This window comes from Saccostrea cucullata, unplaced genomic scaffold (assembly GCF_032062105.1).
Source record: "Saccostrea cucullata isolate Sc308-1 unplaced genomic scaffold, CSIRO_AGI_Scuc_v1 ctg906, whole genome shotgun sequence".
Taxonomy (NCBI): domain Eukaryota; kingdom Metazoa; phylum Mollusca; class Bivalvia; order Ostreida; family Ostreidae; genus Saccostrea; species Saccostrea cuccullata.
The window spans coordinates 80,938-105,273 of record NW_026934443.1 but is presented as its reverse complement, the minus strand read 5'-3'; the positions used below and the strand labels follow the sequence as shown (position 1 = coordinate 105,273).

At 35.9% G+C, this 24,336-nt stretch overlaps 3 protein-coding genes across 4 annotated transcripts in view; 2 read left to right on the top strand and 1 right to left on the bottom strand.

Annotated features, from left to right (window-relative positions):
* Window positions 1–1,760: 1,760 nt before the first annotated feature.
* LOC134240726 (uncharacterized) lies at window positions 1,761–4,295 on the bottom strand. The gene is made up of 3 exons (XM_062722791.1): window positions 4,103–4,295; window positions 3,630–3,760; window positions 1,761–2,441 (listed from the first exon to the last, which is right to left on the bottom strand). Exons 1-3 carry the CDS (start codon window positions 4,119–4,121, stop codon window positions 1,893–1,895), a joined length of 699 nt encoding a protein of 232 aa, XP_062578775.1. The 5' UTR covers window positions 4,122–4,295; the 3' UTR covers window positions 1,761–1,892.
* Window positions 4,296–4,384: 89 nt separating this feature from the next.
* LOC134240727 (tumor suppressor candidate 2-like) overlaps window positions 4,385–24,336 on the top strand; it is an 86,574-nt gene continuing 66,622 nt past the window's right edge. Inside the window, exons 1-3 of one of the 2 annotated variants that reach the window (XR_009986508.1) lie at window positions 4,385–4,669; window positions 7,874–7,982; window positions 8,645–9,198. Coding sequence is in view for 1 of the 2 variants with exons in the window: in XM_062722792.1 (XP_062578776.1) it covers window positions 4,530–4,669; window positions 7,874–7,982; window positions 8,645–8,722 (327 nt within the window). In the remaining variant the exon portion in view is untranslated. Of the gene's footprint in view, window positions 4,670–7,873; window positions 7,983–8,644; window positions 9,688–24,336 lie in introns of those variants that run through there. The other variant, XM_062722792.1, reaches the window with a different exon arrangement.
* On the top strand, window positions 13,436–15,470 carry LOC134240723 (uncharacterized). The gene is made up of 2 exons (XM_062722785.1): window positions 13,436–13,499; window positions 13,776–15,470. Coding segments are annotated over exons 1-2 (1,671 nt in total). The 5' UTR covers window positions 13,436–13,497; the 3' UTR covers window positions 15,445–15,470.

Genomic DNA, 24,336 nt, shown 5'->3' with positions numbered 1-24,336 from the left:
TCTGCTGTTATATTTTCTATTGAAAGATTTATTTTGCCGTTTGTATCCTTCATTTAGTTTCAACGATATGATTTTTTAAAAAATAAAATGACTATTTCTCTTGGGTTAAGCATGTTAAGTACTGTAAGTCATTGAAAAAAAAAGTTTGTGTCCCATGAATACTTATTTAATGCTAAAAATGTTTTTGTACCATTGTCTTCTTCGATGAAAAAATTAACTCACTGTCCCATGCCTGTTTGTACCGGTCCCATCAGTGTGACAGATTTTGCCTGGTCCCTAAAAATGAACCAGAAAACTGGAGTAATTTGTATAATAAAATAGAGTACTCTGCAAAGCTGATTTTCTAATGTTGAACAGAAATGGTTTTAATGTCAACATTGTTTTTTCTGTCAATGACCTTGTAATTTGACCTGTAGTATCGTTGTTGTCTATTACTTCTGTATCAAGTTTGGGTCCAAAGATGTTTCCGATTTATGTGCATGCACAAAATCGTGATCATTACTACATCTTGACCTTTAGTCCACCTTATGACTCTCAATTTCATTCATCAACCTCGTAGCAAATTAAGGTCCATAATCCCTCTCTGATTTCTCATATGAAATGTTGCTTTAAAGATATTCAGAAAGAAATATATTTTTATCAAACAATGCCACATCTTATATCATGTAGCTCAAATGGTATTCTTAATACTGTGTCTGCAACATCGCTAAGAAGTTACGGAATGAGATGGATATTATAATATGCAGACACTTCATCAGGATTAAGTGAAAGCTGATTTTATTGTGTAGTATAAGAATTGGTACTAAAAGTAGTTGACACTGAGAAAAAGTTTCTCCCCCCCCCCCCCCCCCCCCCCCCCCCCCCCCCCCCCCCCCCCATAACTTTGGGCAACTAACTTTTTCCTTTTTTTTTTTTTTTTTTTTTTTTTTTTTTTGCTTGTCAACTTTTTATACTATAGTTTGCAGTTAACTGTGAAGTTTTACGTTAATACGTCACGATCTAGTTGACAGCTGCGCTCAAGGAAAATTGTACACGCTTCCTAACTGCATGCTTTACGACTGGAACTTTCTTCTTATCCCTGTTTGGTTGCTCATGCAACAGACTATTTCCATGTCAATGTTGATAATTTGAGTTGACCAATCACGTGAACTGTTTACGCTGGATGCATCTGACGAAAGAGATCGTGACGTAACGCAAAACTTTTAACTGCAAACTATAATAATTAACTGCACAGGCGATATACCACGGTACCTTCAATTCCGTGTTTAATTTTTTTTTTCATTATTGAGGTAGATTACAGTGACGTATAGCTAGGAATCCTTTTTGAAAGGGGCGCGACCAGAGAAAAAAAAGAGATCATGTCATTTGAAACTCTAAAATCTTATTTCGTGAAGGGGTGGATTGAGTACCATTTTTTTACTCAAACATACTACATTGCCCTTATTTAACTATACTTCAGTTAAACACAAAGTGGAAGTAGGGGGGTTTTCAATGAACATTTTCTATAGTTTCTAAACGTTATGTCTGGGAAAAAGTGCATGAGGGAGGTACATGTACTTTGCTTCTGCCTGGGTTATATCCAACTTCGCATGTCCCCTTAAAGTTTACTAATTACAAGTGTTATATATGTACATGTATGTAAAGATGTAGGTAAGACACAGGAAAATAAGTTTACTGTTGTTATCTACGAACACATCTTTCAGTGTCTTCACGGAAAAATAATATATAGATGCAAATGAAATATTTAAACATAACTGTCGAAAAAAGGAGAAACTGCTCGATAAACGTTTTCAATGTGCATGAATGTGAATAGAGAAATAAACAACTTATGGTCAATGTATAGGAACAAAACTAAAATAAACAAGAAGCTGTTTCAATATTTATTTTTCTGTTCAGGTCAAATCGTTATCGTCAAACAGATCACAGTGGACGTCTCGCAGAACGTGTTTGAAAGACTGGTGAACAAACATGGGTTTTGAGGGATTACCAAACGACATCGAGTCCTCAATAAAACCTTCATCGTCCGTCGTGTAAAACTGTCCTCTGTGATTTTGTGACTTAGTGCCGTCATCTTCTTGTGTCTTTAGCACTGATCCTGCAATTCCCGGTACACTGTTTGTCACTGTTGAATTGTTTCCTTTAGTTGGTATCGGTAAATGTCCCCTTTCATTAAGTCCCAATTTTTGATAAGAATTTGTGGTTTGTTTTGGAGAGGATTTTTCCGTATTGATATTTGAAGAATTCTTCATTTCTGTTTTTTCCTCCGTTTTCTTGTCATTTTTCACTTGAATCAGGGACATTTCATTTTCTAGCCTGCATCTAGAAAGTCTCGACTTTGTAACACGAGTCCCGTAGCCATGTCTAGGTTTCAGAACTGTAAGAGCTGGTCTTGCAAAGGTTGCTTCTGTTCTTGCTGCACATGTTGCTGTGTTGCGTTGCGTCTGTTGTGAAGGAAAAACCTAGCTGTATTGGTAATCCCTTTTTGATCTTTTTCAGAGTTTAATTGAGTAAATTAAAAAATAATCAGGAAAAAGACAGGATAAATTAAGTAAAGCAAACGTTAAGTTAGTTCTGAGCTAATCGATCATAACCCCCCTAAAAGTACTAGTACCATGCATATCTTATCAGAGACAAAAGTCTGAGGAGATTGTGCTGAAGGGGATTAAGTTTTGTAAAAATAGAGATGTCCTTGAACCCCAGAATGTGTGGAATCATTGAGGAGTTTCCCAAGAAAGAGAAAACACATTTCAATATGTCGGAAAACAAAAATCAAACAAACTTTATCGATGTATTACATTAATAATAGAATTGCGAGATAATTTAATCACTTTTTTTTTAAATTTTTTTAAAATTTCAAATGCAGATTAAAAGTATTTCTGCATTTAAAAGAGATGTACCTTGAATATTGATATGTGTATTACCAGAGAATTTTAAAATTTTCTTGCGCTGTTAAAAATTTTAATTGTTAATTTCTTATAAACAAATAAATACTAGTAAATAAAATAAAAATTAAAACAATGATAAGCACGACGAATTCCGTCGTTACAAAATCAAGATTAGATTACATGCACACTTGTTTCTGTAATATTTTTTTAACCTATATGTAGTTTTTAATACAAGATATGCTTGTGCGGGTATATCACTTTGCAGGTACATTACTGGCGAATTTAGAGGGGAGCAGGGGCCTGCCCCTTTTGTGTTCAAAATATACATAAGATTTGATAAAAAAAAAAAAAAATTTTGAAGTGGTTGTGCAATGCCCCCCCCCCCCCCCAAAATCTCCAAAATCTGCCCCCCCCCCTTTTCAAAATTCTTGGACCCACCACTCATGACTGTACGTGTAAATTATTTCAGAAAACATTTATATATACATTTTGCAAATTTATTTTGTTTGAAAGTATGAATGTCTGCGATTTTGGGGAGGGGGTACTCTTAGTATTATTATACTAGTACTGTGGGTTAATTAAATTATTACAGAAACAAGTTTACCTGTATATAACTGTTAGATTATTACAAATATATGAAAAAGATATAAATTTAAAATTAAATTCAAAGAGTTGGGGTCTAGACAGAGGATCGATATACTTCTAGGTGGTCTGTGTTATCTACATGTTTTGATCGTGACCTACCGCCGTGCTGTACAACCGATGGGCCAGGTAATCTATCGGGTCGTCTGGTCGCTCCTTAGCGACGTCTGCTACAGCAGACGACAGGATGTCACCCAGCTTCTCCCGGACATACCCACTGTATCTCTCCGCCTCTACATATAGGAACAAATTCATTAATCGGAGGTATAGCAAAGAATTTATGGTCTACGTGCTCAGAGCATGTGCACAATCCAAAAAAAGATTGAGCAGAAGAAACTGAATACAGCCAAGCAAACAATCTACTTAACTACATCCCAGAATGTTGCAAATATTAACACTTGTTGCATTAATATGTAATTTCTTTTCAATTATTGATGCATGACTGCAGGTATATGCAAAACTTGCAGGAAAAAGGTAAGCTTTATATGTGAATTTGGAGAGCAAAAGGAAAGTTATGGAGAAAGGTTAAGAAATTATTAGTTTTATTTAAATTAACAGAATAATGCATGCTGTACCTTCTTTTACTTTATCCATCACATGAGACAACTTCAATCAAGTTGACACACAACTCCGGATAGCTTTGTTGATATTTCTCAACAGCTTACTTTTCATTGGTTGTTGCTATCAATAAAAGGGAGTAGTCATTTTATTGGTAAATAGTATCGAAGAGGTTTCACGATCAAAAACGATCTTAATGCTTTAAAAATCAACTTTCAATCATTTCATTTCTAAAATATTCTTTTTGCTAAAACATATAGGTTTTTGAAATATAAATAAGCACAATAAATTGTTTTCAAAGTATCCAATTTTGACATTTTCAAGTAAGAGCTTTCCGGAATTGAAACCATATCCAATGCATTTTATAGATAGAAATATTCCGTTTCCGGAAAATGGTGGCCAAAGTCATGATGTAGCCTTGTCGTCTCCTAAAATGCCAGAAAAATGGGTCAAAAAACATCTTCTATGGCACGGAAAGTGTCACAGTCGGTATCTTCAATGTTTGGTTCAACCAATGATAGTGAAACAGGCCCAGGGCTTTCCTCTGCTTTGGCGATAACACCTTTTGTATACACTAAAAAAGGGTAATCATATAGTGGTCGAAAATGCTCTTTTCCATAGGTTATATATTTCGTTATTTAACCTCAGTGAAATTTTTTCAGGTCATGATGTTTCACTACTACTTTGTATATTTATTTATATTTGTCAATCTATTGAATCTAAGCAATCGAACAATACAAATTTCGGGAAGTTTCTAGTATGCCGGTCCCCAGAATCACGCGATTGCGCATGAGCAGTTATTTCCCTTGCCGTTGATCAGTCCAGTCCAATACGACAAATCGTAATATTACTAGTTATCGTAATATAAAACATATTACAATTTTTCATTATGTATATTTAATATAGCAGATTGTAAGAGACTATATATTCAAGTACTGCAAGAAATTGAGTGGTGGGTTGCAAATATGACGTCAGTAATATATCAGATTCCACGGCTACTGATAGCACGCGGTCAGTTTGGTCAGTTACGCCTATCAGAAAGCATGGAAATTCGAGAAGAAAGAACCGCCATCGTTGGTTGAGTGGACAAATTCTTTTATTATTCATTTATAGGAATTTTCCAAAGGATAAGACCAATTTTCCAGTAAATTTCAAAATTCGCTTAAGCAAGTCGCATTGCTATATCACCCGAATCCTTTTCCTGCGAAGTCATCATCACACCCTCGTCTCATAACTTAACTGTTTGTGCAATTCTTATTGAAATACACAAAATTCGCATCTCAGAGTCGTGTTATCGCCCATGACATCTCGTCCAATTTTGAACATGCTTGAACTGGCAAAATTGGAAATATGCAGCTTACATCATTTGCCATTTGAGTCATTTTTGCTTACAAAAGGCACTATGGAAATTGAAAGAGGGGGTCGAGGTTTAGTTCACGAAATTTTTGCTTTACAAAGAACAGGAAAGTTTAAGAAATGAAAGTTCGGGTAAATCAACTCTATTGAAACATGACGATTTTCAGCCTACAAAAGAACTTGAAAAGCACAAAAAAAAAATTTTAAAAAACAACAATAAGACGCAACTCATGAAATTTATGAGAAAAAAAAAATGTGCCCATTGTCAACGCAAGATGGAGATTTACTTCCTAAAAAACCTATTTTACGAAATCTTTTAATTCTCATTTAAAAAACTGGGGGGGGGGGGGGGGGGATTGTGGCTTCTTTTTTCAGTACCAATCGCTCACGCGATCGTCTATATATGTTGTACACCGCCTTCGGCGGCACCTATTTTAGCGCCATATTTATGGGGACCGGTATACTAGAAGTGTTCCCAAATTTCTTGTGAAAAGCTACATAAAATATTTAATACATGTATGCCACATGTAAATGAATCCTTTCTATCAAATGAGAAACTAAGTCCAATATATGGCAAAATTGGAAATATGCAATGTGTCATTTGAAAGGAAATTGAAAGGGGGGGGGGGGGGGCTAAAAAAAAATCTGACCTACAAAAGAACTTGAAAAGCAAAAAAACAAAAAACAAAAACAAAAACAAAAAGAAGAAAAAGAAAAATGGAAATGTGCCCATTGTCCAATGTTTCAGGGGGGGGGGGGGGGGGGGGGACTTTTTTCAGTACCAATTTTTTTCCAAACACTCTACATGTACCACTTGCCCTTTTCTGACCTAATCTATATGCAATGTGTCTGTTGAAAGTGGGGGGGGGGGGGGGGGCTAAACTTATGCTCCAATGTTCAATGCCTATATGATGTCTATCTTTGCTTAAAAAAGTTGGGGGGAATAAGTCCCCTTCCCCGCCCCTGGTTCTGACGCCTATGTTTCCATCTCTCCTGTCAAACATTTAATGACAGAAAATGAAATGGGCTGGTAAAATTCGACATGAACATCTGAGAAAACATTGGATTGAAATTTAAGTTTGAAATTTGTTTTCAAACCCCCTGAACTGTTTTCAAACCTATACTGTGAATGTATGGTCCGAAAGACAAATAATTTCAATTTCCTAATACTTGCTGTTTGAAATTCATATTTATTTGAATTTTTTTTTTTTTTTTTTTTTTTGCCTATAATTTTAAGGACACATAAAGATAATAGAAGAATAGATTACTTGTTCAGAAGATGGTCATTTGATTCTTGAAGGGGGGGGGGGTGTCAAAAATTGTCGAGTCAGATCATGCTTTCACATGACAGAATAAATTTTTTTTAGGATGACAAAGGTTTTTTTTCACAGAAAAATGTTTGACAAGCAAGAACAGGAGGGGTTGTCCAAACTAAAAGAAATCTCAAGTTTCTTACTTATTTCCAAGATTGTTCAGCCATGTTGAATTGTTCCCCTTTCCTATTTCATTGTCTGACATTAAATGTTACAGATGAAAATGATGTAAGCTGCTTATTCCCAATTCTGCCAGTTAATCTTATGTATTAAATGTATATGTACACAACACTGACAACTTTGCTAGTCAGGGTTTCTGATACACTACTCTCTTCACAAACCCTTGGCCTATGGTGCTGCCAAAAGAATTAAGGGATCGTTTTTGTCATGTGATCTCAAATCTTACCTGGTATGCACAGATTGGGTCAATAGACATAAAATATGTATTTTGAGAATTATAGTTTTTAAAGAAAAATTAACAAGGAGTAATTGAGTTAATATATATCTTATGTTTATAATATTGTTATTAAAAGTGCAAATGTACATCTTAAAAATAAGATTCTTAATCACATATTTTACACATATATTGCTCAAAATATTGGAATGACACCTCCAAATCTATTCATAAAATGTCATGGTAGCTTACATATCATTGTTTACTTTCATTTTATTTTCCCTAATTTTAAGAGTCAATATTTATCTCAAATGCAGATATTGTCACTTGCAAAAAAAGCAGTTGCTGATTGGTTGAACAATGTCGATCTATTCCAATCACAACTTGGAAAAAAAAATCCAACTTTTTTTTAACATGATAGGCAAAGGGTTTTTGAGGAGCTAGTAGCACTTCAGAAACCCTTGGTTAGCAAAGATGATACAAATTTCCATATTGTCTCCATTCAGTTTATTGAAAGAAATGGAATTTCCCAGTCGTGTTAAACTTCAGTGATATTTACATAACTCATAGTCTTATACAGGATTATTTTTATGAGTATTCAATGCTTTGACCATAGTTTAGAACAAGAACTAAAGAAATTAATTCTGGTATCCCAGAGTTATATAACAGAGGTGATTTAACATGAATTGTATAAAATAAGTCAAATTATTTCCAATATATTTTAGGTCAAGGTTTTATGATGAAGATGGGGACCTAGCTCATGAGTTTTATGAAGAAAAAGATATAGGAGGTCACACAGTAATGGAACAACACTGGCGGAATCTCACACCTGAGGTAGTGTCTAATGCATTGTTTTCTTAATAATAAGGTAATTGTGGCTGATCCCTTAGCTGCAGAACTGTAGCTCTCCGAATTGACAAACCAGAGAGCTACAATGCCACCCATTTAAAAAAAAAAAATGTATATGTCACACAAAAATAGTGTGCTGTTTTGCAATTTATTTCTCTGTTTTTCAAACTGCTTTCAAAAAATACTACTTACCATGTCTTTTGCTTTTTCACACAAACTTTCCTTATAATTCTTAGTAAATAGTCCTTGAAATTGAGACCATTGAAAATTTTGGCTATTTACATTGCCCTAATGGACGGCAAGATACTGTATGTGTACCTAATTTGGCGTATTCAAAATTTAATGCAATCACAATTCATGAATTAGCCTTATACACAAATGTACCATCCAATGCATTTTATTATGTATTAGCGATATTCATGAATGTTTTAAAGCACTTTAAGTATACTGTACTATTCAAATTTCCTTAAAAAATTTCAAATGTATGTCCATGTACATCATAGCATACTAAATTAATCCAAAAAAAAAAAAAAAAGTGTCTACAGTAATGAGTATTTCGAGCAAAACTCTCCAAAAAACGGGGCCATTTTAGTTTTAGTCTAGTACATTGTTCATTTGTTTTATTTAATCTCATTTTCTTTTGTCAGGGTGAAGTAAAACTTCCCATTCCAAGACTTCACATGGATTTCCCTGTTGTGATATGTGAGGCGCCATATTCCAGTTGACCTCAATATTTAATGATGTAAATATGTGGACCTCATCCTTGAATGGAGGTGTTTATTCCATATTTTGTAAAGAATATCACTTGACATGAAAGGAAATAAAAAATAGTTCTGAACCAACACCGAAGAACAAAATTGTACAAAAACATACATAAGAATATTTCTGTCAAGGAAACACTTTTGTGAAATAGTGGATATGTACAATGTATATGTACAAATATAACAAACTTCATAAATATGAAGACTGTACTGTTTTTTTATCACTTGAATTTTAATATATAGACTAACTTAGGGAATTCTTCTGCTTGAATGAATGTTGTGTTTTTCTGAAAAGAGCATTCCCTGTTATTACGTTTACAGTACACATGCTTCAAAGTTATTCCACAAGGACAGACGTACCTCATTGATTTAGGATTAGTATATACAGTGTATTACAATCATTATATGACTTTCTGTTTATTTGGGATGTGAAGTATGAGGTACATGTATCAAGATTGAATAGGACTGTACTGTAACAGATCACATGCTGTTAAATTTCATATAACACTGCTGTATATACTGAAAGTTATTGTGAAGTTTTTCGCATTAGAACTTCAATATATGTTATCTGTGATTCGTGCAATAATTGTTTGCTTGTTTGCAAATTGCCGTTAACATTTAAATGTGTAGTATATTGTATTCCAGTCTTGTGAGTTTTATTTCTGTAGATATTGTTCTTGTATAAAATGAACATTTATTTATTACAGAGAGATATGAAGTCAAAGTATTATCAAGTATGCCCAATTTGTTCTAATCATGGGGTACTTTCATCTGTAATTTTAAACCAATCATGTTAATTTAAATGTGACTGTAAACTTTTGAATAAAAAAATATATTGAATCACATGTGTAATAGGTATGTAGTATAGTACTGTGAAATGTCTCATTGATAAATGTTTCAATAAAATGCGTAACTGTTGGCATGATGAATTATATTTATCATATTTATTTTTCATTCATCATCTTTTATCCATAACAGATATTAGCCCATTGAGAAACAGAATGTTAATGTATATATATGTAATGGTTAGGGCCGTGGATATCGGCCTGGATAGCTCAGTTGGTAGAGCACCTGACTAGAGATGCAGGGGTCCCGGGTTCGATTCCCTTTTCTCCTTTCCTGTTACAGATTTGGTGCCGTGACCAGGATTTGACAGGTGAAAGACCTGCCAGGGATGAGCCTGGGTTGGGGTCTTTGGAGGGCCAAAGACCTTTAAGGAGGGAGGAATGTGGCGGTCAGCCGGGTTCGATCGCCGGTGGCCAGATAGCTCAGTTGGTAGAGCACCTGACCGGAGTATATATTTTCTCCTCTCCCGTTACATATAAATACCTGTCTTTATTTACACACTCAAAACCTGAAATGAATATTTGAAAGGACATGACATGGTACTGGCCTCAAAACATTGATACTTATATAGTCAAGATTTCAATTGAATATATTAATATTTTCTGAGATTATTTTGATGAGGTCATCTAGTCATGACCTTTTGATGATCACACTACATTTTCTTATGTTTTTTTTCAATTCAAATAATTATGAACATGGCATTTTTAATTAAAAGACGACTCAGAAACAGAAATACAAAATCAAAAGTTTTATTGAGTCTGTTTTTAGTTTTCGGTGAATACTAAATGCAAAGAAATCCTAGGGTAAAGTAGATTAATGTTTTATTCAAATCATGCACCCTAGGGGGGATGTGGGGTACGTAATGATAAGGTGTTAAAAATTTTCCATCCCACATGCCCAGTACACTATCTCTTCCCCGTGATTTTTTTTTGGGAGGGAGGGGGCAAATGAGTAAGCATACTTTTCAATTTTATAGAAGTTTTCAGTAAATAGAAATATCTAGAATAATAACGCGTGGAATTTTTAAATCATCATGTATTCTTTTTTTTTTTTCGACAAATTGATAGGTATGCCAGCTTCTGTGATTGGGGGCTACACTGCATATATAGGAAATCAACTTTGAAATGTTGAAGAAAAATTCGTTGAGAATAATTCTGAATTCAGACTTGACAATATGAAAATGGAATTTCCACGCATAAAAATTTCAATGAAGTATTTAAATTAAAAAAAATCCTGCCCAATGCCAGTTCAAAGACTATTAGTCCTATAACTTCTAACTTAAACCGATAAGGAACAGGGACATTGCATGAAAATTGAAAAGAGACAGAGAAAAATTCAAATTACCCGAATGAAAACCAACTAGTAATCCTATTTCGTTGATGGGAGGGGGGTCGAACTCTTTCAGAACCAAATTTTATTCATACAGTATTACATTACCCTTATTTGACTATACTGCTAAAAAAGGGGGACCGGCCTTTCTATGAACATTTCCAACAAAGACAAGTTATGTTTGGAAAAAAGGGAGGCAGGCCGTAATGCTACGTGTCGGGTCGGAGGAAACATGGGAAATGAGGTTTTCAAAATTTGTTAAATCAACCTAATAGTAATGAGTTTCAGGTTACTTAATTCACCTAAGAGTGCACTCATTGATCTTGTGTTTTTTCTTAATTAAACATAAACATATATGTCAGTTTGAACTCTTATTAAAAAAAAAATTTTAGTGTGACATTTATTATTTTTTCCCTCAATCTTTATGGATCCAACTGTGAGACGTGGAAACCGGCCCTTTGCAAACCGAGGTCCCGTGTCAAAGGAAAAAGGTCCCCCCTCCCCCACTGCTCAATGACCCTAAGTATATAGGTCAAAATTTCCAACTCTCCATCGGCAAGTGGTGGCGTCTTCATATTAGTGAAAACAACATTACCGTGAATCTGGAAATTTTTACGTCGATTTATTTCTGCGAATTTTGGTCAAAATGCTGTTGTTTACTTTTTACGTTTCAAAAGAGTCATTGGGGCTAAAAATTATATACATATTAGTCTATGTTTCACATTGGTTAGCACAGTTAGATGACAATCAATACTATGATTATACTAACATTGAGGTAAAAAATTGCAGAATCGCTCTGAAACAATTTTGAAGAATACAAAATGATTTGCATTGAAAATTACTTCCAATAAATTATAACTAGTCTATGCCTTTTAACCTAAAATATAATCCAAATCAAGACGAAAATTCAACTAATTTTCTCTACCGGTACTTTGATCTTAAATATTGAAACGAAAAAATAAAATGCAAACTTGAACTTTAACTCATCAAGATACGCTCCCATACCAAAAATCCGCTCAATGTCTTCAAGCATTTAGAGAAAAAAATGCAAAAAACCATTTGGGACAGAGACAGAGGAACAGTTAGACAGACAGACGCAGAGGAAACCTATATATACTCCCTCAAGATTTACCGATTTATTTGATTTTAAAAAAATGTTGACAATTGCTGAGAAAAATGGGATTTAAAATTTTTATTTTCGTTTTTCATATCCGTATGTACGTATGTTCAATACATCGGGTCATCATTTTAAAGAAGGGGCATTGTCTTGTAGCAGTGTACTGTGACGACCCTCTCCCCTTTAAACATAAGTACAGCAATTATATTTTATTGGGGGGAGATCGGCTCTTGGGGAAATCGCACTCTATAACACAGAGTAGGGGGGGCCTCCCCCCGGAAAATTGACTCTGGTGTGGGATTTCCGTCGGGAAAGTCCACAGGCACTTGTTTCGGAAATAATTTTTTCACCCATAGTATAATACCACAAGGTATCTAACTCCGAATTACACGGAACACCCCCTCCTCAGAAACGCACTCATTTACACTTTCAGATGAAATGCACTGGCAAACTTTTTATTGCCATTGTCTTCTACGATAATTTATCTTTATCTACACAACCATATACGGCATGTATGTCTTTGTTTTCATTTATCTCCGTAATTAGCGTCAAAACTATGTCCGCCGAGTGGAAAGTAACCACGAAACGGTATGTGAGATTAGCACAGGCAAATTGCCCAAATTCGAAAATAAAATTTCGTGGGGGGAGGGGTTTAGGCAACTTTTTTCAGTCAAAATTTGGTATTCAACACTACATTTCCCTTATATCAATAATTTCCTGTAGTATAAGTATAAGATTTATTAATACCAATTTGGGGCCCATCAGGGCATACAAGTAATAAGGAAAAAAAAAAACATACAAGCAGAAATTCAAAATTGATAGCAGTAACTAACAAAAGATAAATGATGTTACAGCAGTTGGGGATTACAACATACATAATCAATATACTGTAAATAAAGGTTTGTTTAAAGTATTTCTATATATTACTCTTTTGTATTTATTTGTTTCTTTGTTTAACATAAAGTGTGGGGGGTGGGGGGCAACCAGTCTATCACTGAACATTTCCAATAGTAAAATTATTGTGAAAAAAAAGTGGGGGGGGGGCACGCCCCCCCCCCCCCCCCCCCCCCCCACTGTTGCTACGTGCCTGGTATTGTACAGTACCAAAGTATGGCATGATCAATATTATTCATATCATACTTTGAAAAAGGGCGGGGAGGGGGGGGGGGGGGCTTGCGACAGTGATCATGATATAATAAGCTCATTTTAAAAGTATATAGAGAAGGAAGCAACGTGATTCTGAAGATCTTCAGACTTGAGCTGTGTGAATCATAGGAATTTATAAAGTGGAACTGAAAAAAGGGGAGGGGTTTCCAAGTGCGTATAACGCTGTAAGAGCGATAACTCTAATTTTTACTCAAAAATATGGAGATGGCCATGGCGAAAAAGAGTCTCAGTATAGACAATTTTAAATGATAAAAGAATACTGACGAATAACCTTCCACCAATGTAAGTCAAGTTTCCCAGTGGCTACCATGGTAGAGATATTTGGAAATTCATCATAGAAACTGTTTGTTGCTATTTGTGTATTTTCATGATAATTTTTCAGTGTTGCTTTTCTCGATGCCTGTTTATCATGTTTATGATATGTTATTTAAATATGAACGCCTTTGTTATGACCAGGAAGTGCTTTTTATGAATATTCATTTAGTAGTAAAATAAAAAAACTATGTAATTAAATGGTGGGCTAATCTTAATATCAAAACAATTAATCTTGATTTATAGGACTTCTACACAAACTATGGATCCCCGCCACAGTGCCCAGGATGTGATCAGATGTGACCTTTGTGAGACAGCTATAGTACAGATGTACTGTGATTTCTGTCATGTCAACCTTTGTAAACCCTGTATTGGAGAACACATTACTGATGAATATGACAAACATAAAATTGTTCCTTTCCAACAAAGAAAAACAACCTTGATTTATCCAAAGTGTGCAACACATCCAACCAAAACTTGTGAATTAAAATGCAAGGAATGTGACATTCCTGTTTGCCCTTCATGTTTTACGTCAAATAAACATAAAGGACATCATTTTTTAGAACTGTCAGAAGTATACAACTCAAAAAAAATTGATATCGAAAAAGATACAGAGGAATTACAAAACATTATCTCTCCAACATATGAAGAAATCAGAAATGATCTAGAAACACAGATAGCTAACTTGGATGGAGAATATGAGAAACTTACAACAGCAGTGACAAAACATGGAAAACAATGGCACAGAGAAATTGACAATTTCGTCAATGTCATGAAAAAAGAAATTGATGATTTGAAAGGAAAACACTTTGACATTCTCAGGAAACATGCAGATGAAGTGAAACAAATACAGTCCCTTATAGAACAAAATCTGCTCAACCTGAAGGAAATTGAAGAATCAAATGAAGTGTACATGACCACAGAATACAGCTCCAGAAACAAAGAATTCAGTAAACTTCCTCCTAAAGTTCAGGTATCCCTGCCAATGTTTAATCCAAAACCTGTAGATAGAGAACAGATTTACAAATTGTTTGGATCTCTTGCACCTTTATCTACTACAACAGAAGAAAATGGCTACGAGCTGAAGAAATTAGAAAAGTCAAGCAGAATATTGCTGGAAGAACCAGAACTTATCACTACTATAGATACTGGGTATGAAAACCTCCGCTCTGTTGCCTGTCTCAGTGAAGAAGAAATTTGGACAAGTGGAAAAGTCAATGATATGAATTGTTTTAACATTCAAGGTTCACTCATGAAGACAATCAGAACAAAATCAGGAAAATCTCCAAATGATATAGCAGTGACAGGTGATGGAGATCTAGTGTACACTGACTGGAAAACAAGGACTGTGAATAAAGTGAAGAATGGACAGATAGAGGAGATGATCAGACTACAGGGCTGGGTACCCCAACAACTCTGTGTCACATCCTCTGGTGACTTCCTGGTTACCATGCGCAGTGATGATAATACACAATCCAAAGTTGTCCGTTACTCAGGATCCACAGAGAAACAAACACTCCAGTTTGATAAGGAGGGTAAACCTCTGTATTCAGGAAATGACAGGATTAAGTACATCAGTGAGAACAGAAACCTTGATATCTGTGTGGCTGACAATGGAGCCGGTGCTGTAGTGGTGGTCAACCAGGCTGGAAAACTTCGATTTAGATACACCGGTCATTCTTCTACTACAAAGAACGAACCATTTAAACCCCGGGGCATCACAACAGACAGCCAGAATCAGATCCTGACAGCAGACCGAGGTAACCACTGTATCCACATCCTAGATCAGGACGGACAGTTCCTCCGTTATATAGATAAATGTGATCTAAAGGATCCATTAGGTTTATGTGTGGACAAAAGTAACTATCTGTTCGTTGCTGAGTATGGAGGAAAGATTAAGAAAATTAAATACTAGTATTTGAAATAGACATATTTGTATATACCTCGATAGTTATGTTCCCCAAACGAAGTTGGGGAACATATTGTTTTTACTCTGTTTCTTATTAGGGTCTTCCGTCTCCAGCGGAAGACCCTTCTATTATTCTATTGTTTCTTTTTCACTTTTATTAGGGTCTTCCGTCTCCAACGGAAGACCCTTCTATTATTGTATTGTTTCTTTTTCACTTTTATTATTATTATTATTATTATTATTCCACTTTTTCTTTACAATTTTTGTGCAGACGATATCTCAAAAACGGTTTGATATATTTTAATGAAATTTTCAGTGATAATGTGTTTTGATCTGAAGATGATCCTTTTTTGTTCAAATCTTAAAAATTCACTTCCGGTTGGAAGTTATCGCCCTTTAATCGAATTTTTAGTGACCATTTTGTCGACACAAAAACTCAAAAGCGACAAAAGCTAGAATGTTGTCATTTTCAGGGCTAATAGACGACATATTGTAGTTTTGCACCTATACTTTCAAATCTTCCGGAAGTGCTTAGTATGGAAGCTCGGTAGGGGTCAAAATTTAGGACACCTTTTATGAGTAATTTTTTGAGACATTTTGCATCATATCTTTTAAAGTATAATAATTTTGTTAAAACATACTGAACATAATTTGTGCAAAATGACAAGATCTTAAATATGACATCAAGAAAAAAGTGCTGACTCAGCACATTAAGTATTAAAAGGGGCCAAAAAACTTTTTCCGATAACTCTTTAACAATCAATATTTTGTTATACATTACTGAAGCAAAAATGTTAAGCTTAACAATCTACAACTATATATTATGATATTCATATGGAATGATACATAATTAGGGGCCACAAGGGGCCAGAATGCTCAATCTTTGATGCTTTATATCTCGAAAGGAAGAAATATTTTGATAAGCAATATTGAACAAAAGATGTTCAAAATCATGCTCTGAACAATATGCAACCTTTCATTTTTCGCTAAACGTCCCCATTAGGGAGTTGAAGGGTTGGCCCCTAAACATTTCTTTTGCGAATAACTCGAAAACGAAAAAGAATCTCTGAATAGTTGTTGAACAAAAAGTGTTCAAAATCTTAAGAGCTTCAAAATGAAATCCAGGAAAAGGGGCTGGGCACTCGAATTAGGGACCAAAAGGGGCCAAAAATCTTTTTTCGATAACTCTTTATCAGTTAATATTTTGTAATACATTACTGAAGCAAAAATGTTTATCTCATCCATCTACAACTATATATTATGGTTTTTATGTCGTATGGTACATAATTAGGGGCCACAAGGGGCCAGAATGCTTAATCTTTGATGCTTTATATCTCGTAAGGGAGAAATATTTTGATAAGCAATATTGAACAAAAGATGTTCAAAATAATGTTTTAAACAATATGCAACCTTTCATTTTTTACTAAACGTCCCCATTAAGGAGTTAAAGGGTTGGTCCCTAAATATTTCTTTTGCTAATAGCTCAAAAACGAAAAAGAATTTCTGAACAGTTGTTGAACACAAAATGTTCAAAATCTTAAGATCTTTAAGATGAGATTTCGAAAAGGGGGCTGGGCACTCGAATCAGGGGCCAAGAGGGGCTAAAAGTCTTTAATCGATAACTCTTTAACAGTCAATATTTTGTTATACATTACTGAAGCAAAAATGTTTATCTCAACATCTTACAACTACATATTATGAATTTTATGTCGTATATTACATAATTAGGGGCTACAAGGGGCCAGAATGCTAAATCGTTGATGCTTTATATCTCAAGATTGAGAAATATTTTGACAAGTAATATTGAACAAAAGATGTTCAAAATCATGCTGTGAACAATATGCAACCTTTCATTTTTCGCTTAACGTCCCCATTAGGGAGTTGAAGGGTTGGCCCCTAAACATTTCTTTTGCGAATAACTCGAAAACGAAAAAGAATCTCTGAATAGTTGTTGAACAAAAAGTGTTCAAAATCTTAAGAGCTTCAAAATGAAATCCAGGAAAAGGGGCTGGGTACTCAAATTAGGGGCCAAAAGGGGCTAAAAATCTTTTTTCGATAAGTCTTTAACAGTCAATAATTTGTTATACATTACTGAAGCAAAAATGTTTATCTAAACAATCTACAACTGTATTTTACGATTTTAAAATCGTACATTATATAATTAAGGCCACAAGGGGCCAGAATGCTAAATCTTTGATGCTTTGTATCTCGAAAGTGAGAAATATTTTGACAAGTAATATTGAACAAAAGATGTTCAAAATCATGTTCTGAACAATATGCAACCTTTTATTTTATGCTAAACGTCCCCATTAGGGAGTTGAAGGGCAGGTCCCTTTATATTTCTTTCGCGAATAACTCGAAAACGAAAAAGAATCTCTGAATAGTTGTTGAACAAAAAGTGTTCATAATCCTAAGAGCTTTAAAATGTTATGAAGAAAAAAGGGCTGATCCGTAATATTAGGGGCCGAGAGGGGCCAAAAGTCGATTTAAAAGTCTTTATTGTTCAAACTCTTTTTACAGATTATGGAAAATCATTACTTTAGAATGAAAATCTATATCAAAAACTTATCTCATCTCATCAAGAATCGAACGGAAGACCCACTCGTTGTTCACAACGAGATCGTATCTAGTTATTATTATTTTTTTCTTTACACATTTTTGTGCAGACGATTTCTCAGAGATGCTTGGGTGGATTGACTTGAAATATTCAGAAAAGATGTATCATGAACTAAACCTTATTCATTTTTTTTATTTTTCGAAAAATCACTTCCGGTCGGAAGTTATCGCCCTTTAATCGAATTTTAGTGACCATTTTGTCCGGACAAAAACTCAAAAACGACAAAAGCTAGAATGTTGTCCTTTTCAGGACTAATAGAAGACATATTGTAGTTTTGCACCTGTACTTTCAAATCTTCCGGAAGTGCCTAGTATGGAAGCTCGGTAGGGGTCGAAATCTAGGTCACGAATTATGAGTGATTTTTTGAGACATTTTGCATCATATCTCTTAAAATATAAATATTTTGTGAAAACATACTGAACAATATTTGTGAAGAATGACAAGATCTTTCATATGATATGAAGAAAAAAGTGCTGACTCATCACACTAGGGGCCAAGAGGGGCCAACAGTCTTTAATCGATAACTCTTTATCAGTCAATATTTTGTTATACATTTTTGAAGCAAAAATGTTTATCTCGACATTTTACAGCTATATATTATGATTTTAATGTCGTATAATACATGATTAGGGGCCAAAAGGGGCCAGAATGCTAAATCTTTGACGATTTATATCTCGAAAGTGAGAAATATTTTGATAAGCAATATTGAACAAAAGATGTTCAAAATAATGTTCTAAACAATATGCAACCTTTCATTTTTCGCTTAACGTCCCCGTTAAGGAGTTGAAGGGTTGGCCCCTAAATATTTCTTTTGCAAATAACTCGAAAACGAAAAAGAATCTCTGAATAGTTGTTGAACAAAAAGTGTTCAAAATTATAAGAGCTTTAAGACGAAATCAAGAAAAAGGGGCTGGGCACTCAAATTTAGGGTAAAAAGGGGCCAAAAGTTTTCAATCAATAACTCTTTATCAGTTAATATTTTGTAATACATTACTGAAGCAAAGATGTTTATCTCAACAATCTACAACTATATATTATGATTTTTATGTCGTATGTTACATAATTAGGGGCTACAAGGGGCCAGAATGCTAAATCTTTGACACTTTATATCTCGAAAGGGAAAAATATTTTGATAAGCAATATTGAACAAAAGATGTTCAAAATAATGTTCTAAACAATATGCAACCTTTCATTTTTTGCTAAACGTCCCCATTAAGGAGTTGAAGGGTTGGCCCCTAAATATTTCTTTTGCTAATAGCTCAAAAACGAAAAAGAATTTCTGAAAAGTTGTTGAACAAAAAATGTTTAAAATCTTAAGATCTTTAAGATGAGATCCTGAAAAAGGGGCTGGGCACTCGAATTAGGGGCCAAGAGGGGCCAAAAGTCTTCAATCGATAACTCTTTGTCAGTTAATATTTTGTAATACATTTCTGAAGCAAAGATGTTAATCTCAACCATCTACAATTATGTATTATGATTTTTATGTCGTTTGTTACATAATTAGGGGCCACAAGGGGCCAAAATGCTTAATCTTTGATGCTTTATATCTCGAAAGGCAGAAATATTTTGATAAGCAATATTGAACAAAAGATGTTCAAAATAATGTTCTAAACAATATGCAACCTTTCATTTTTTGCTAAACGTCCCCATTAAGGAGTTGAAGGGTTGGCCCCTAAAAATTTCTTTTGCTAATAGCTCGAAAAACGAAAAGAATTTCTTAACAGTTGTTGAACAAAAAGTGATCAAAATCTTTAGAACTTTAAGATTATATGAAGAAAAAGGGCTGATTCCTAAAATTAAGGGCTGTTAGGGGCCAAAAGCCGATTTTTAAAGTCTTTAATGTTCAATGTCTTTTTACACACACAGATTGTGGTAAATCATTATTTTTGAATGAAAATCTCAATCAAAATCTTTTCTCATCTTATCAAGAATTGGACGGAAGACCCACTCGTTGCTCGCAACGAGATCGTATCTAGTTATTATTATTTTTCTTCTTCTTCTTCCTGGGTACTTTTTTGTCCGGGAATGATCTTGTAAACTGTTCATCCGATGTAGGTAAAACCTTTTTAGGGTTAGTAGACATGTTATGTAGATTTGCCTAGTCAAGGTCATTTTGCGCGCACGTGCTTGCAAGAGCGCGCACGTGCAACACGAGAAATGATCAATATAATTGATATAGACTTACTTTCTCAATTTTTGATGAAATGCGTTGAAACTCATATTGTAATGATATATTAGTAGCATAGACAAGATGACATGGTCAAAATAGCAAGATCTCACGTGCATGCACGTGCGCTTTGCTCTGATTGGCTGAAACTAAAGTCTCAATATCTTTCTTGGTTTTTTGACGAAATCCTTTGAAATTTTGAACATAGTCATGTATTACGATATCTTACAACATGATATATAGCAATTATCATGAAAACACGTGTATGCACGTGCACTGCAATCTGATTGGCTGAAACTTTAAATAGCTAGAACTCCCTTGGTTTTCAACCAAACAGGATGGGATTTGGAACATTAGATATATATGATGGACTTCTACAAGAAGGTATAGTCACCATGCACATACATACACGTGCGTGTACGTGCGCTGCAATCTGATTGGCTGAAACTTTAAACAGCTTTAACTCCCTTGGTTTTCAACCAAACAGGATTGGATTTGGAGCATAGATATATATAATGGACTTCTACAAGAAGGCATGATCACCATGCACATGCATGCATGCATGTGCGTGTACGTGCGCTGCAATCAGATTGGCTGAAACTTTAAACAGCTATAACTCCCTTGGTTTTGAACCAAACGGGGTGAGATTTAGAACATAGATAGATGTAATGGACTTATACAAGAAGGTATGGTCACCATGCTCGTGTATGCACTTGCGTGCACGTGAAATAGGTAAAATTAAAAATACACTTGAATGAGCGTTTTTTTTATACTTTTGGATTAAATACTTTAATATTTAGCATATTAAAATATATAGATTGTGTAGAAAATATGATATGGTCATTACGCACATGCATTCACATGCGCAAGTGTGCAATGATAAAATTTGAATGAACATAGTACACTTTTGGGTAAACGTTGTTAAAGTCTCAAATGCATAGAGTTTGTCTTATTTAATTACACTTACAGGGAATATGACTATAAAAGGGAGTTGGGGAGCGTTTGGGGAACATCTGTAACGGTCCCCGTTACAATTAGCACTAGTTAAATATAAGCTTGTGTATATCATTGTGCTGTCATTATGGCTCTATTTTGTAAAAAAAAATTATTTTATTTTTAAGTTATAAATTTTATATTGTGAAATCTTGTATTGTTTTTCTTTCAAGTTATCAGAATAGCAGTATGGAGAAAATGTAGACTACATCAACATCAAGAGATAATATTAGTTGTCATAGCAATTTGTTTAGTGTCAATGAAACTAAATAAGGACATTGTTCTGATAAAAATAAAACATTGGATATAATTTTTTTATCATCTGACATCTGTCGGTTTTCACTTTTAATGGAATTAATAGTCACTTCTTTAAAAAAAAATTCTTTTCAAGTCCATATGTAACTTTTCACATATTCATTATATTTAATACATGTCATTTTGGAGAAACTTAAAATGAAAGTTTTACTTTGAAATAATTTCTGAACTACGCTCCTTTAATGAATTTTAAATTACACAAATAAACAAGAGACCCACGGGCCTTGTAGGTCACCTGAGTATCATGTAACAACTTTCCAATTGAATTTGGTTCGTTATTTTCAACCAGAGGCCATGAAATTCACAATTTTGAAAGAGGCACCTTTGCTTATCATAATTATAAACTTTGCATGCTTACTCTATTGACTTAATACCCAGAGGTAGATCAGAGTAACAAAAAGAAAATGCACTTTCACTTTATGTCCAGTTGTGCACCCCACCCCAAAGGAACCACTGACCCTGGAGCCACATACATGTATTTCAAATTTTTTTTAAATTTTGGAAATTTTATCATAAGTTTTATTTCATCCATCATAAATGGTTGATTAATACCAAAGAGCAGATTTCAAAGTATTATTTTTTTTAGACTTTGTAATCCCCCCCCCTCCGATACCTCTGACCCAAGGGGCATGAAATTGACCATTTTGCTAGACGCACCTTTATTCATCATAAATATTTTCTTTGGTCATTAGCATAATACCCAGGAGCAAAGGAAAAGATTGTCAAAGAACTAATGTATTTTTACAATGTAATCAAAAGAGCCCCCCCCCCCCCCACCAAATGGCAAAACTCTGACACAGGGGCCATGAAATTTACAAATTTGGTTAAGGCTTTATAACTTTATACTAAATAAGTTTATTTATAAACCAGGAGCTCAGAAGAAGATTTTGAAAGAATTAATGCATTTTCACAATATATTCAGAGCCGCCCTAACACCAGGACGCCTGACCCTGGGGCCCTAAAATTCACAATTTTGGAAGATTTTGTTTAATATCCAGGAGCAGAGAAGATCTTCAAAGAAATAATCCATTTTCACTATATAATATATATAGCCCCACCCTAGCACTAGAACCCCTGACCTGGGGACATGAATTTCACAATTTTGATAGAGGACTCAATGGTCATAACATCCATGCTAACAGTTTGCCTGCTTGTTATCCAGGAGTAAAGAAGATTTTTAAAGATTTCATAAATTTTAGTGGTTTGGCCCCACACCTCAGGCCCCAGGGGGGGGGGAGGGACCATAAAAGTCTGTATGGGCGGCCGCGCGCGCGCGCGCGCGCGCGCGCGCGCGCGCGCGCGCGCGCGCGCGCGCGCGCGCGCGCGCGCGCGCGCGCGCGCGCGCGCGCGCGCGCGCGCGCGCGCGCGCGCGCGCGCGCGCGCGCGCGCGCGCGCGCGCGCGCGCGCGCGCGCGCGCGCGCGCGCGCGCGCGCGCGCGCGCGCGCGCGCGCGCGCGCGCGCGCGCGCGCGCGCGCGCGCGCGCGCGCGCGCGCGCGCGCGCGCGCGCGGCGCGCGCGCGCGGCGGCGGCGCGCGCGCGCGCGCGCGGCGCGGGCGCGCGGGCGCGCGCGCGCGCGCGCGCGCGCGCGCGCGCGCGCGCGCGCGCGCGCGCGCGCGCGGGCGGGCGCGCGGGCGCGCGCGGCCGGGCGCGCGCGGGCGCGCGCGCGCGCGCGGGCGGCTGGCGCGCGCGCGCGCGGGCGCGGGCGGGCGGGCGCGGGCGGCGCGCGCGCGCGGGGCGGGCGGGGCGGGCGCGGGCGCGGGCGCCAAAAAATATGGTTGAAATTGGTACAGTGGTTTCAGAGAAGCTGAAAATGTTCAAATGTTTACACATGACACACAACAGACGACGGACAATAACGGACGAACACGGATAGCAATAGGTCACCTGAGTGACTCAGGTGACCTAAAAAACTATATGAAATTAAAAAAAACCGTTTGGTCATTTAGTTGATTTTTTCCCTCTAAAATCACCGTATACAACGGGTAACGCAGGGGAGTCGCTGAAAAGTATGGGGGAGTCGTTTTCAACATATGGGGGAGTAGATTTTCACCGCGTCGGAGTCAGAAGAGATGTGGGTCACGTCTTTTTTCGGTATTTATAAGATTTATTTACACAAAACAAATATCCCACGGAAGATAGCAATAGTTAAGCTTTGTACTGGTCCTCTGTCCAAGTTTCATATACCTCTAGTATTCTCAAACACTTCGAAACTATTCGACAGATTTCATATTTACGTAGATCGAGTGATTAAAATGTGCATGATTTACACAATCTACGACTTGTGTAGTTATTCCGACAGTTAAAACAGCAAAAGTAAACGTTTATCTTTAATATGCAACAATTAAAACTTGTCTAGACTTTATAAAAAATAATAATTAAGACATTTTCTCTTCAGACAATAATGGTTACGTAGGGGGGAGTCGTTTCTGGAAAACACAACGCATGGGGGAGTTGTAAAATAAAGTCTAATGCATACTTGGTGCTGTTTTTATTGTTTTTTTTTTAATACTACCAATACATTTTTATTTATTCATAGATACATGTATCTATAAATCGATGTTTGGTTAATTTCTTTATAATTTGAAGTTTTGACAAGAGATTGTTTTCTGTGACTTTATCGGTTCTAGAAAAAAAAAATCAGCAATACACATGTACAATTCGATTATATATCTTCGTACATATATGCCAGGGAACAAGACCCCCCTTTAATATGTTTTTTTCTTACATCACATCGAAGACCGATCGAAGAACCAAAATGTTTGCCCCAGGCTGTTAGGCCGAAGGCAAATAATTTTCGAGGGGTCGAC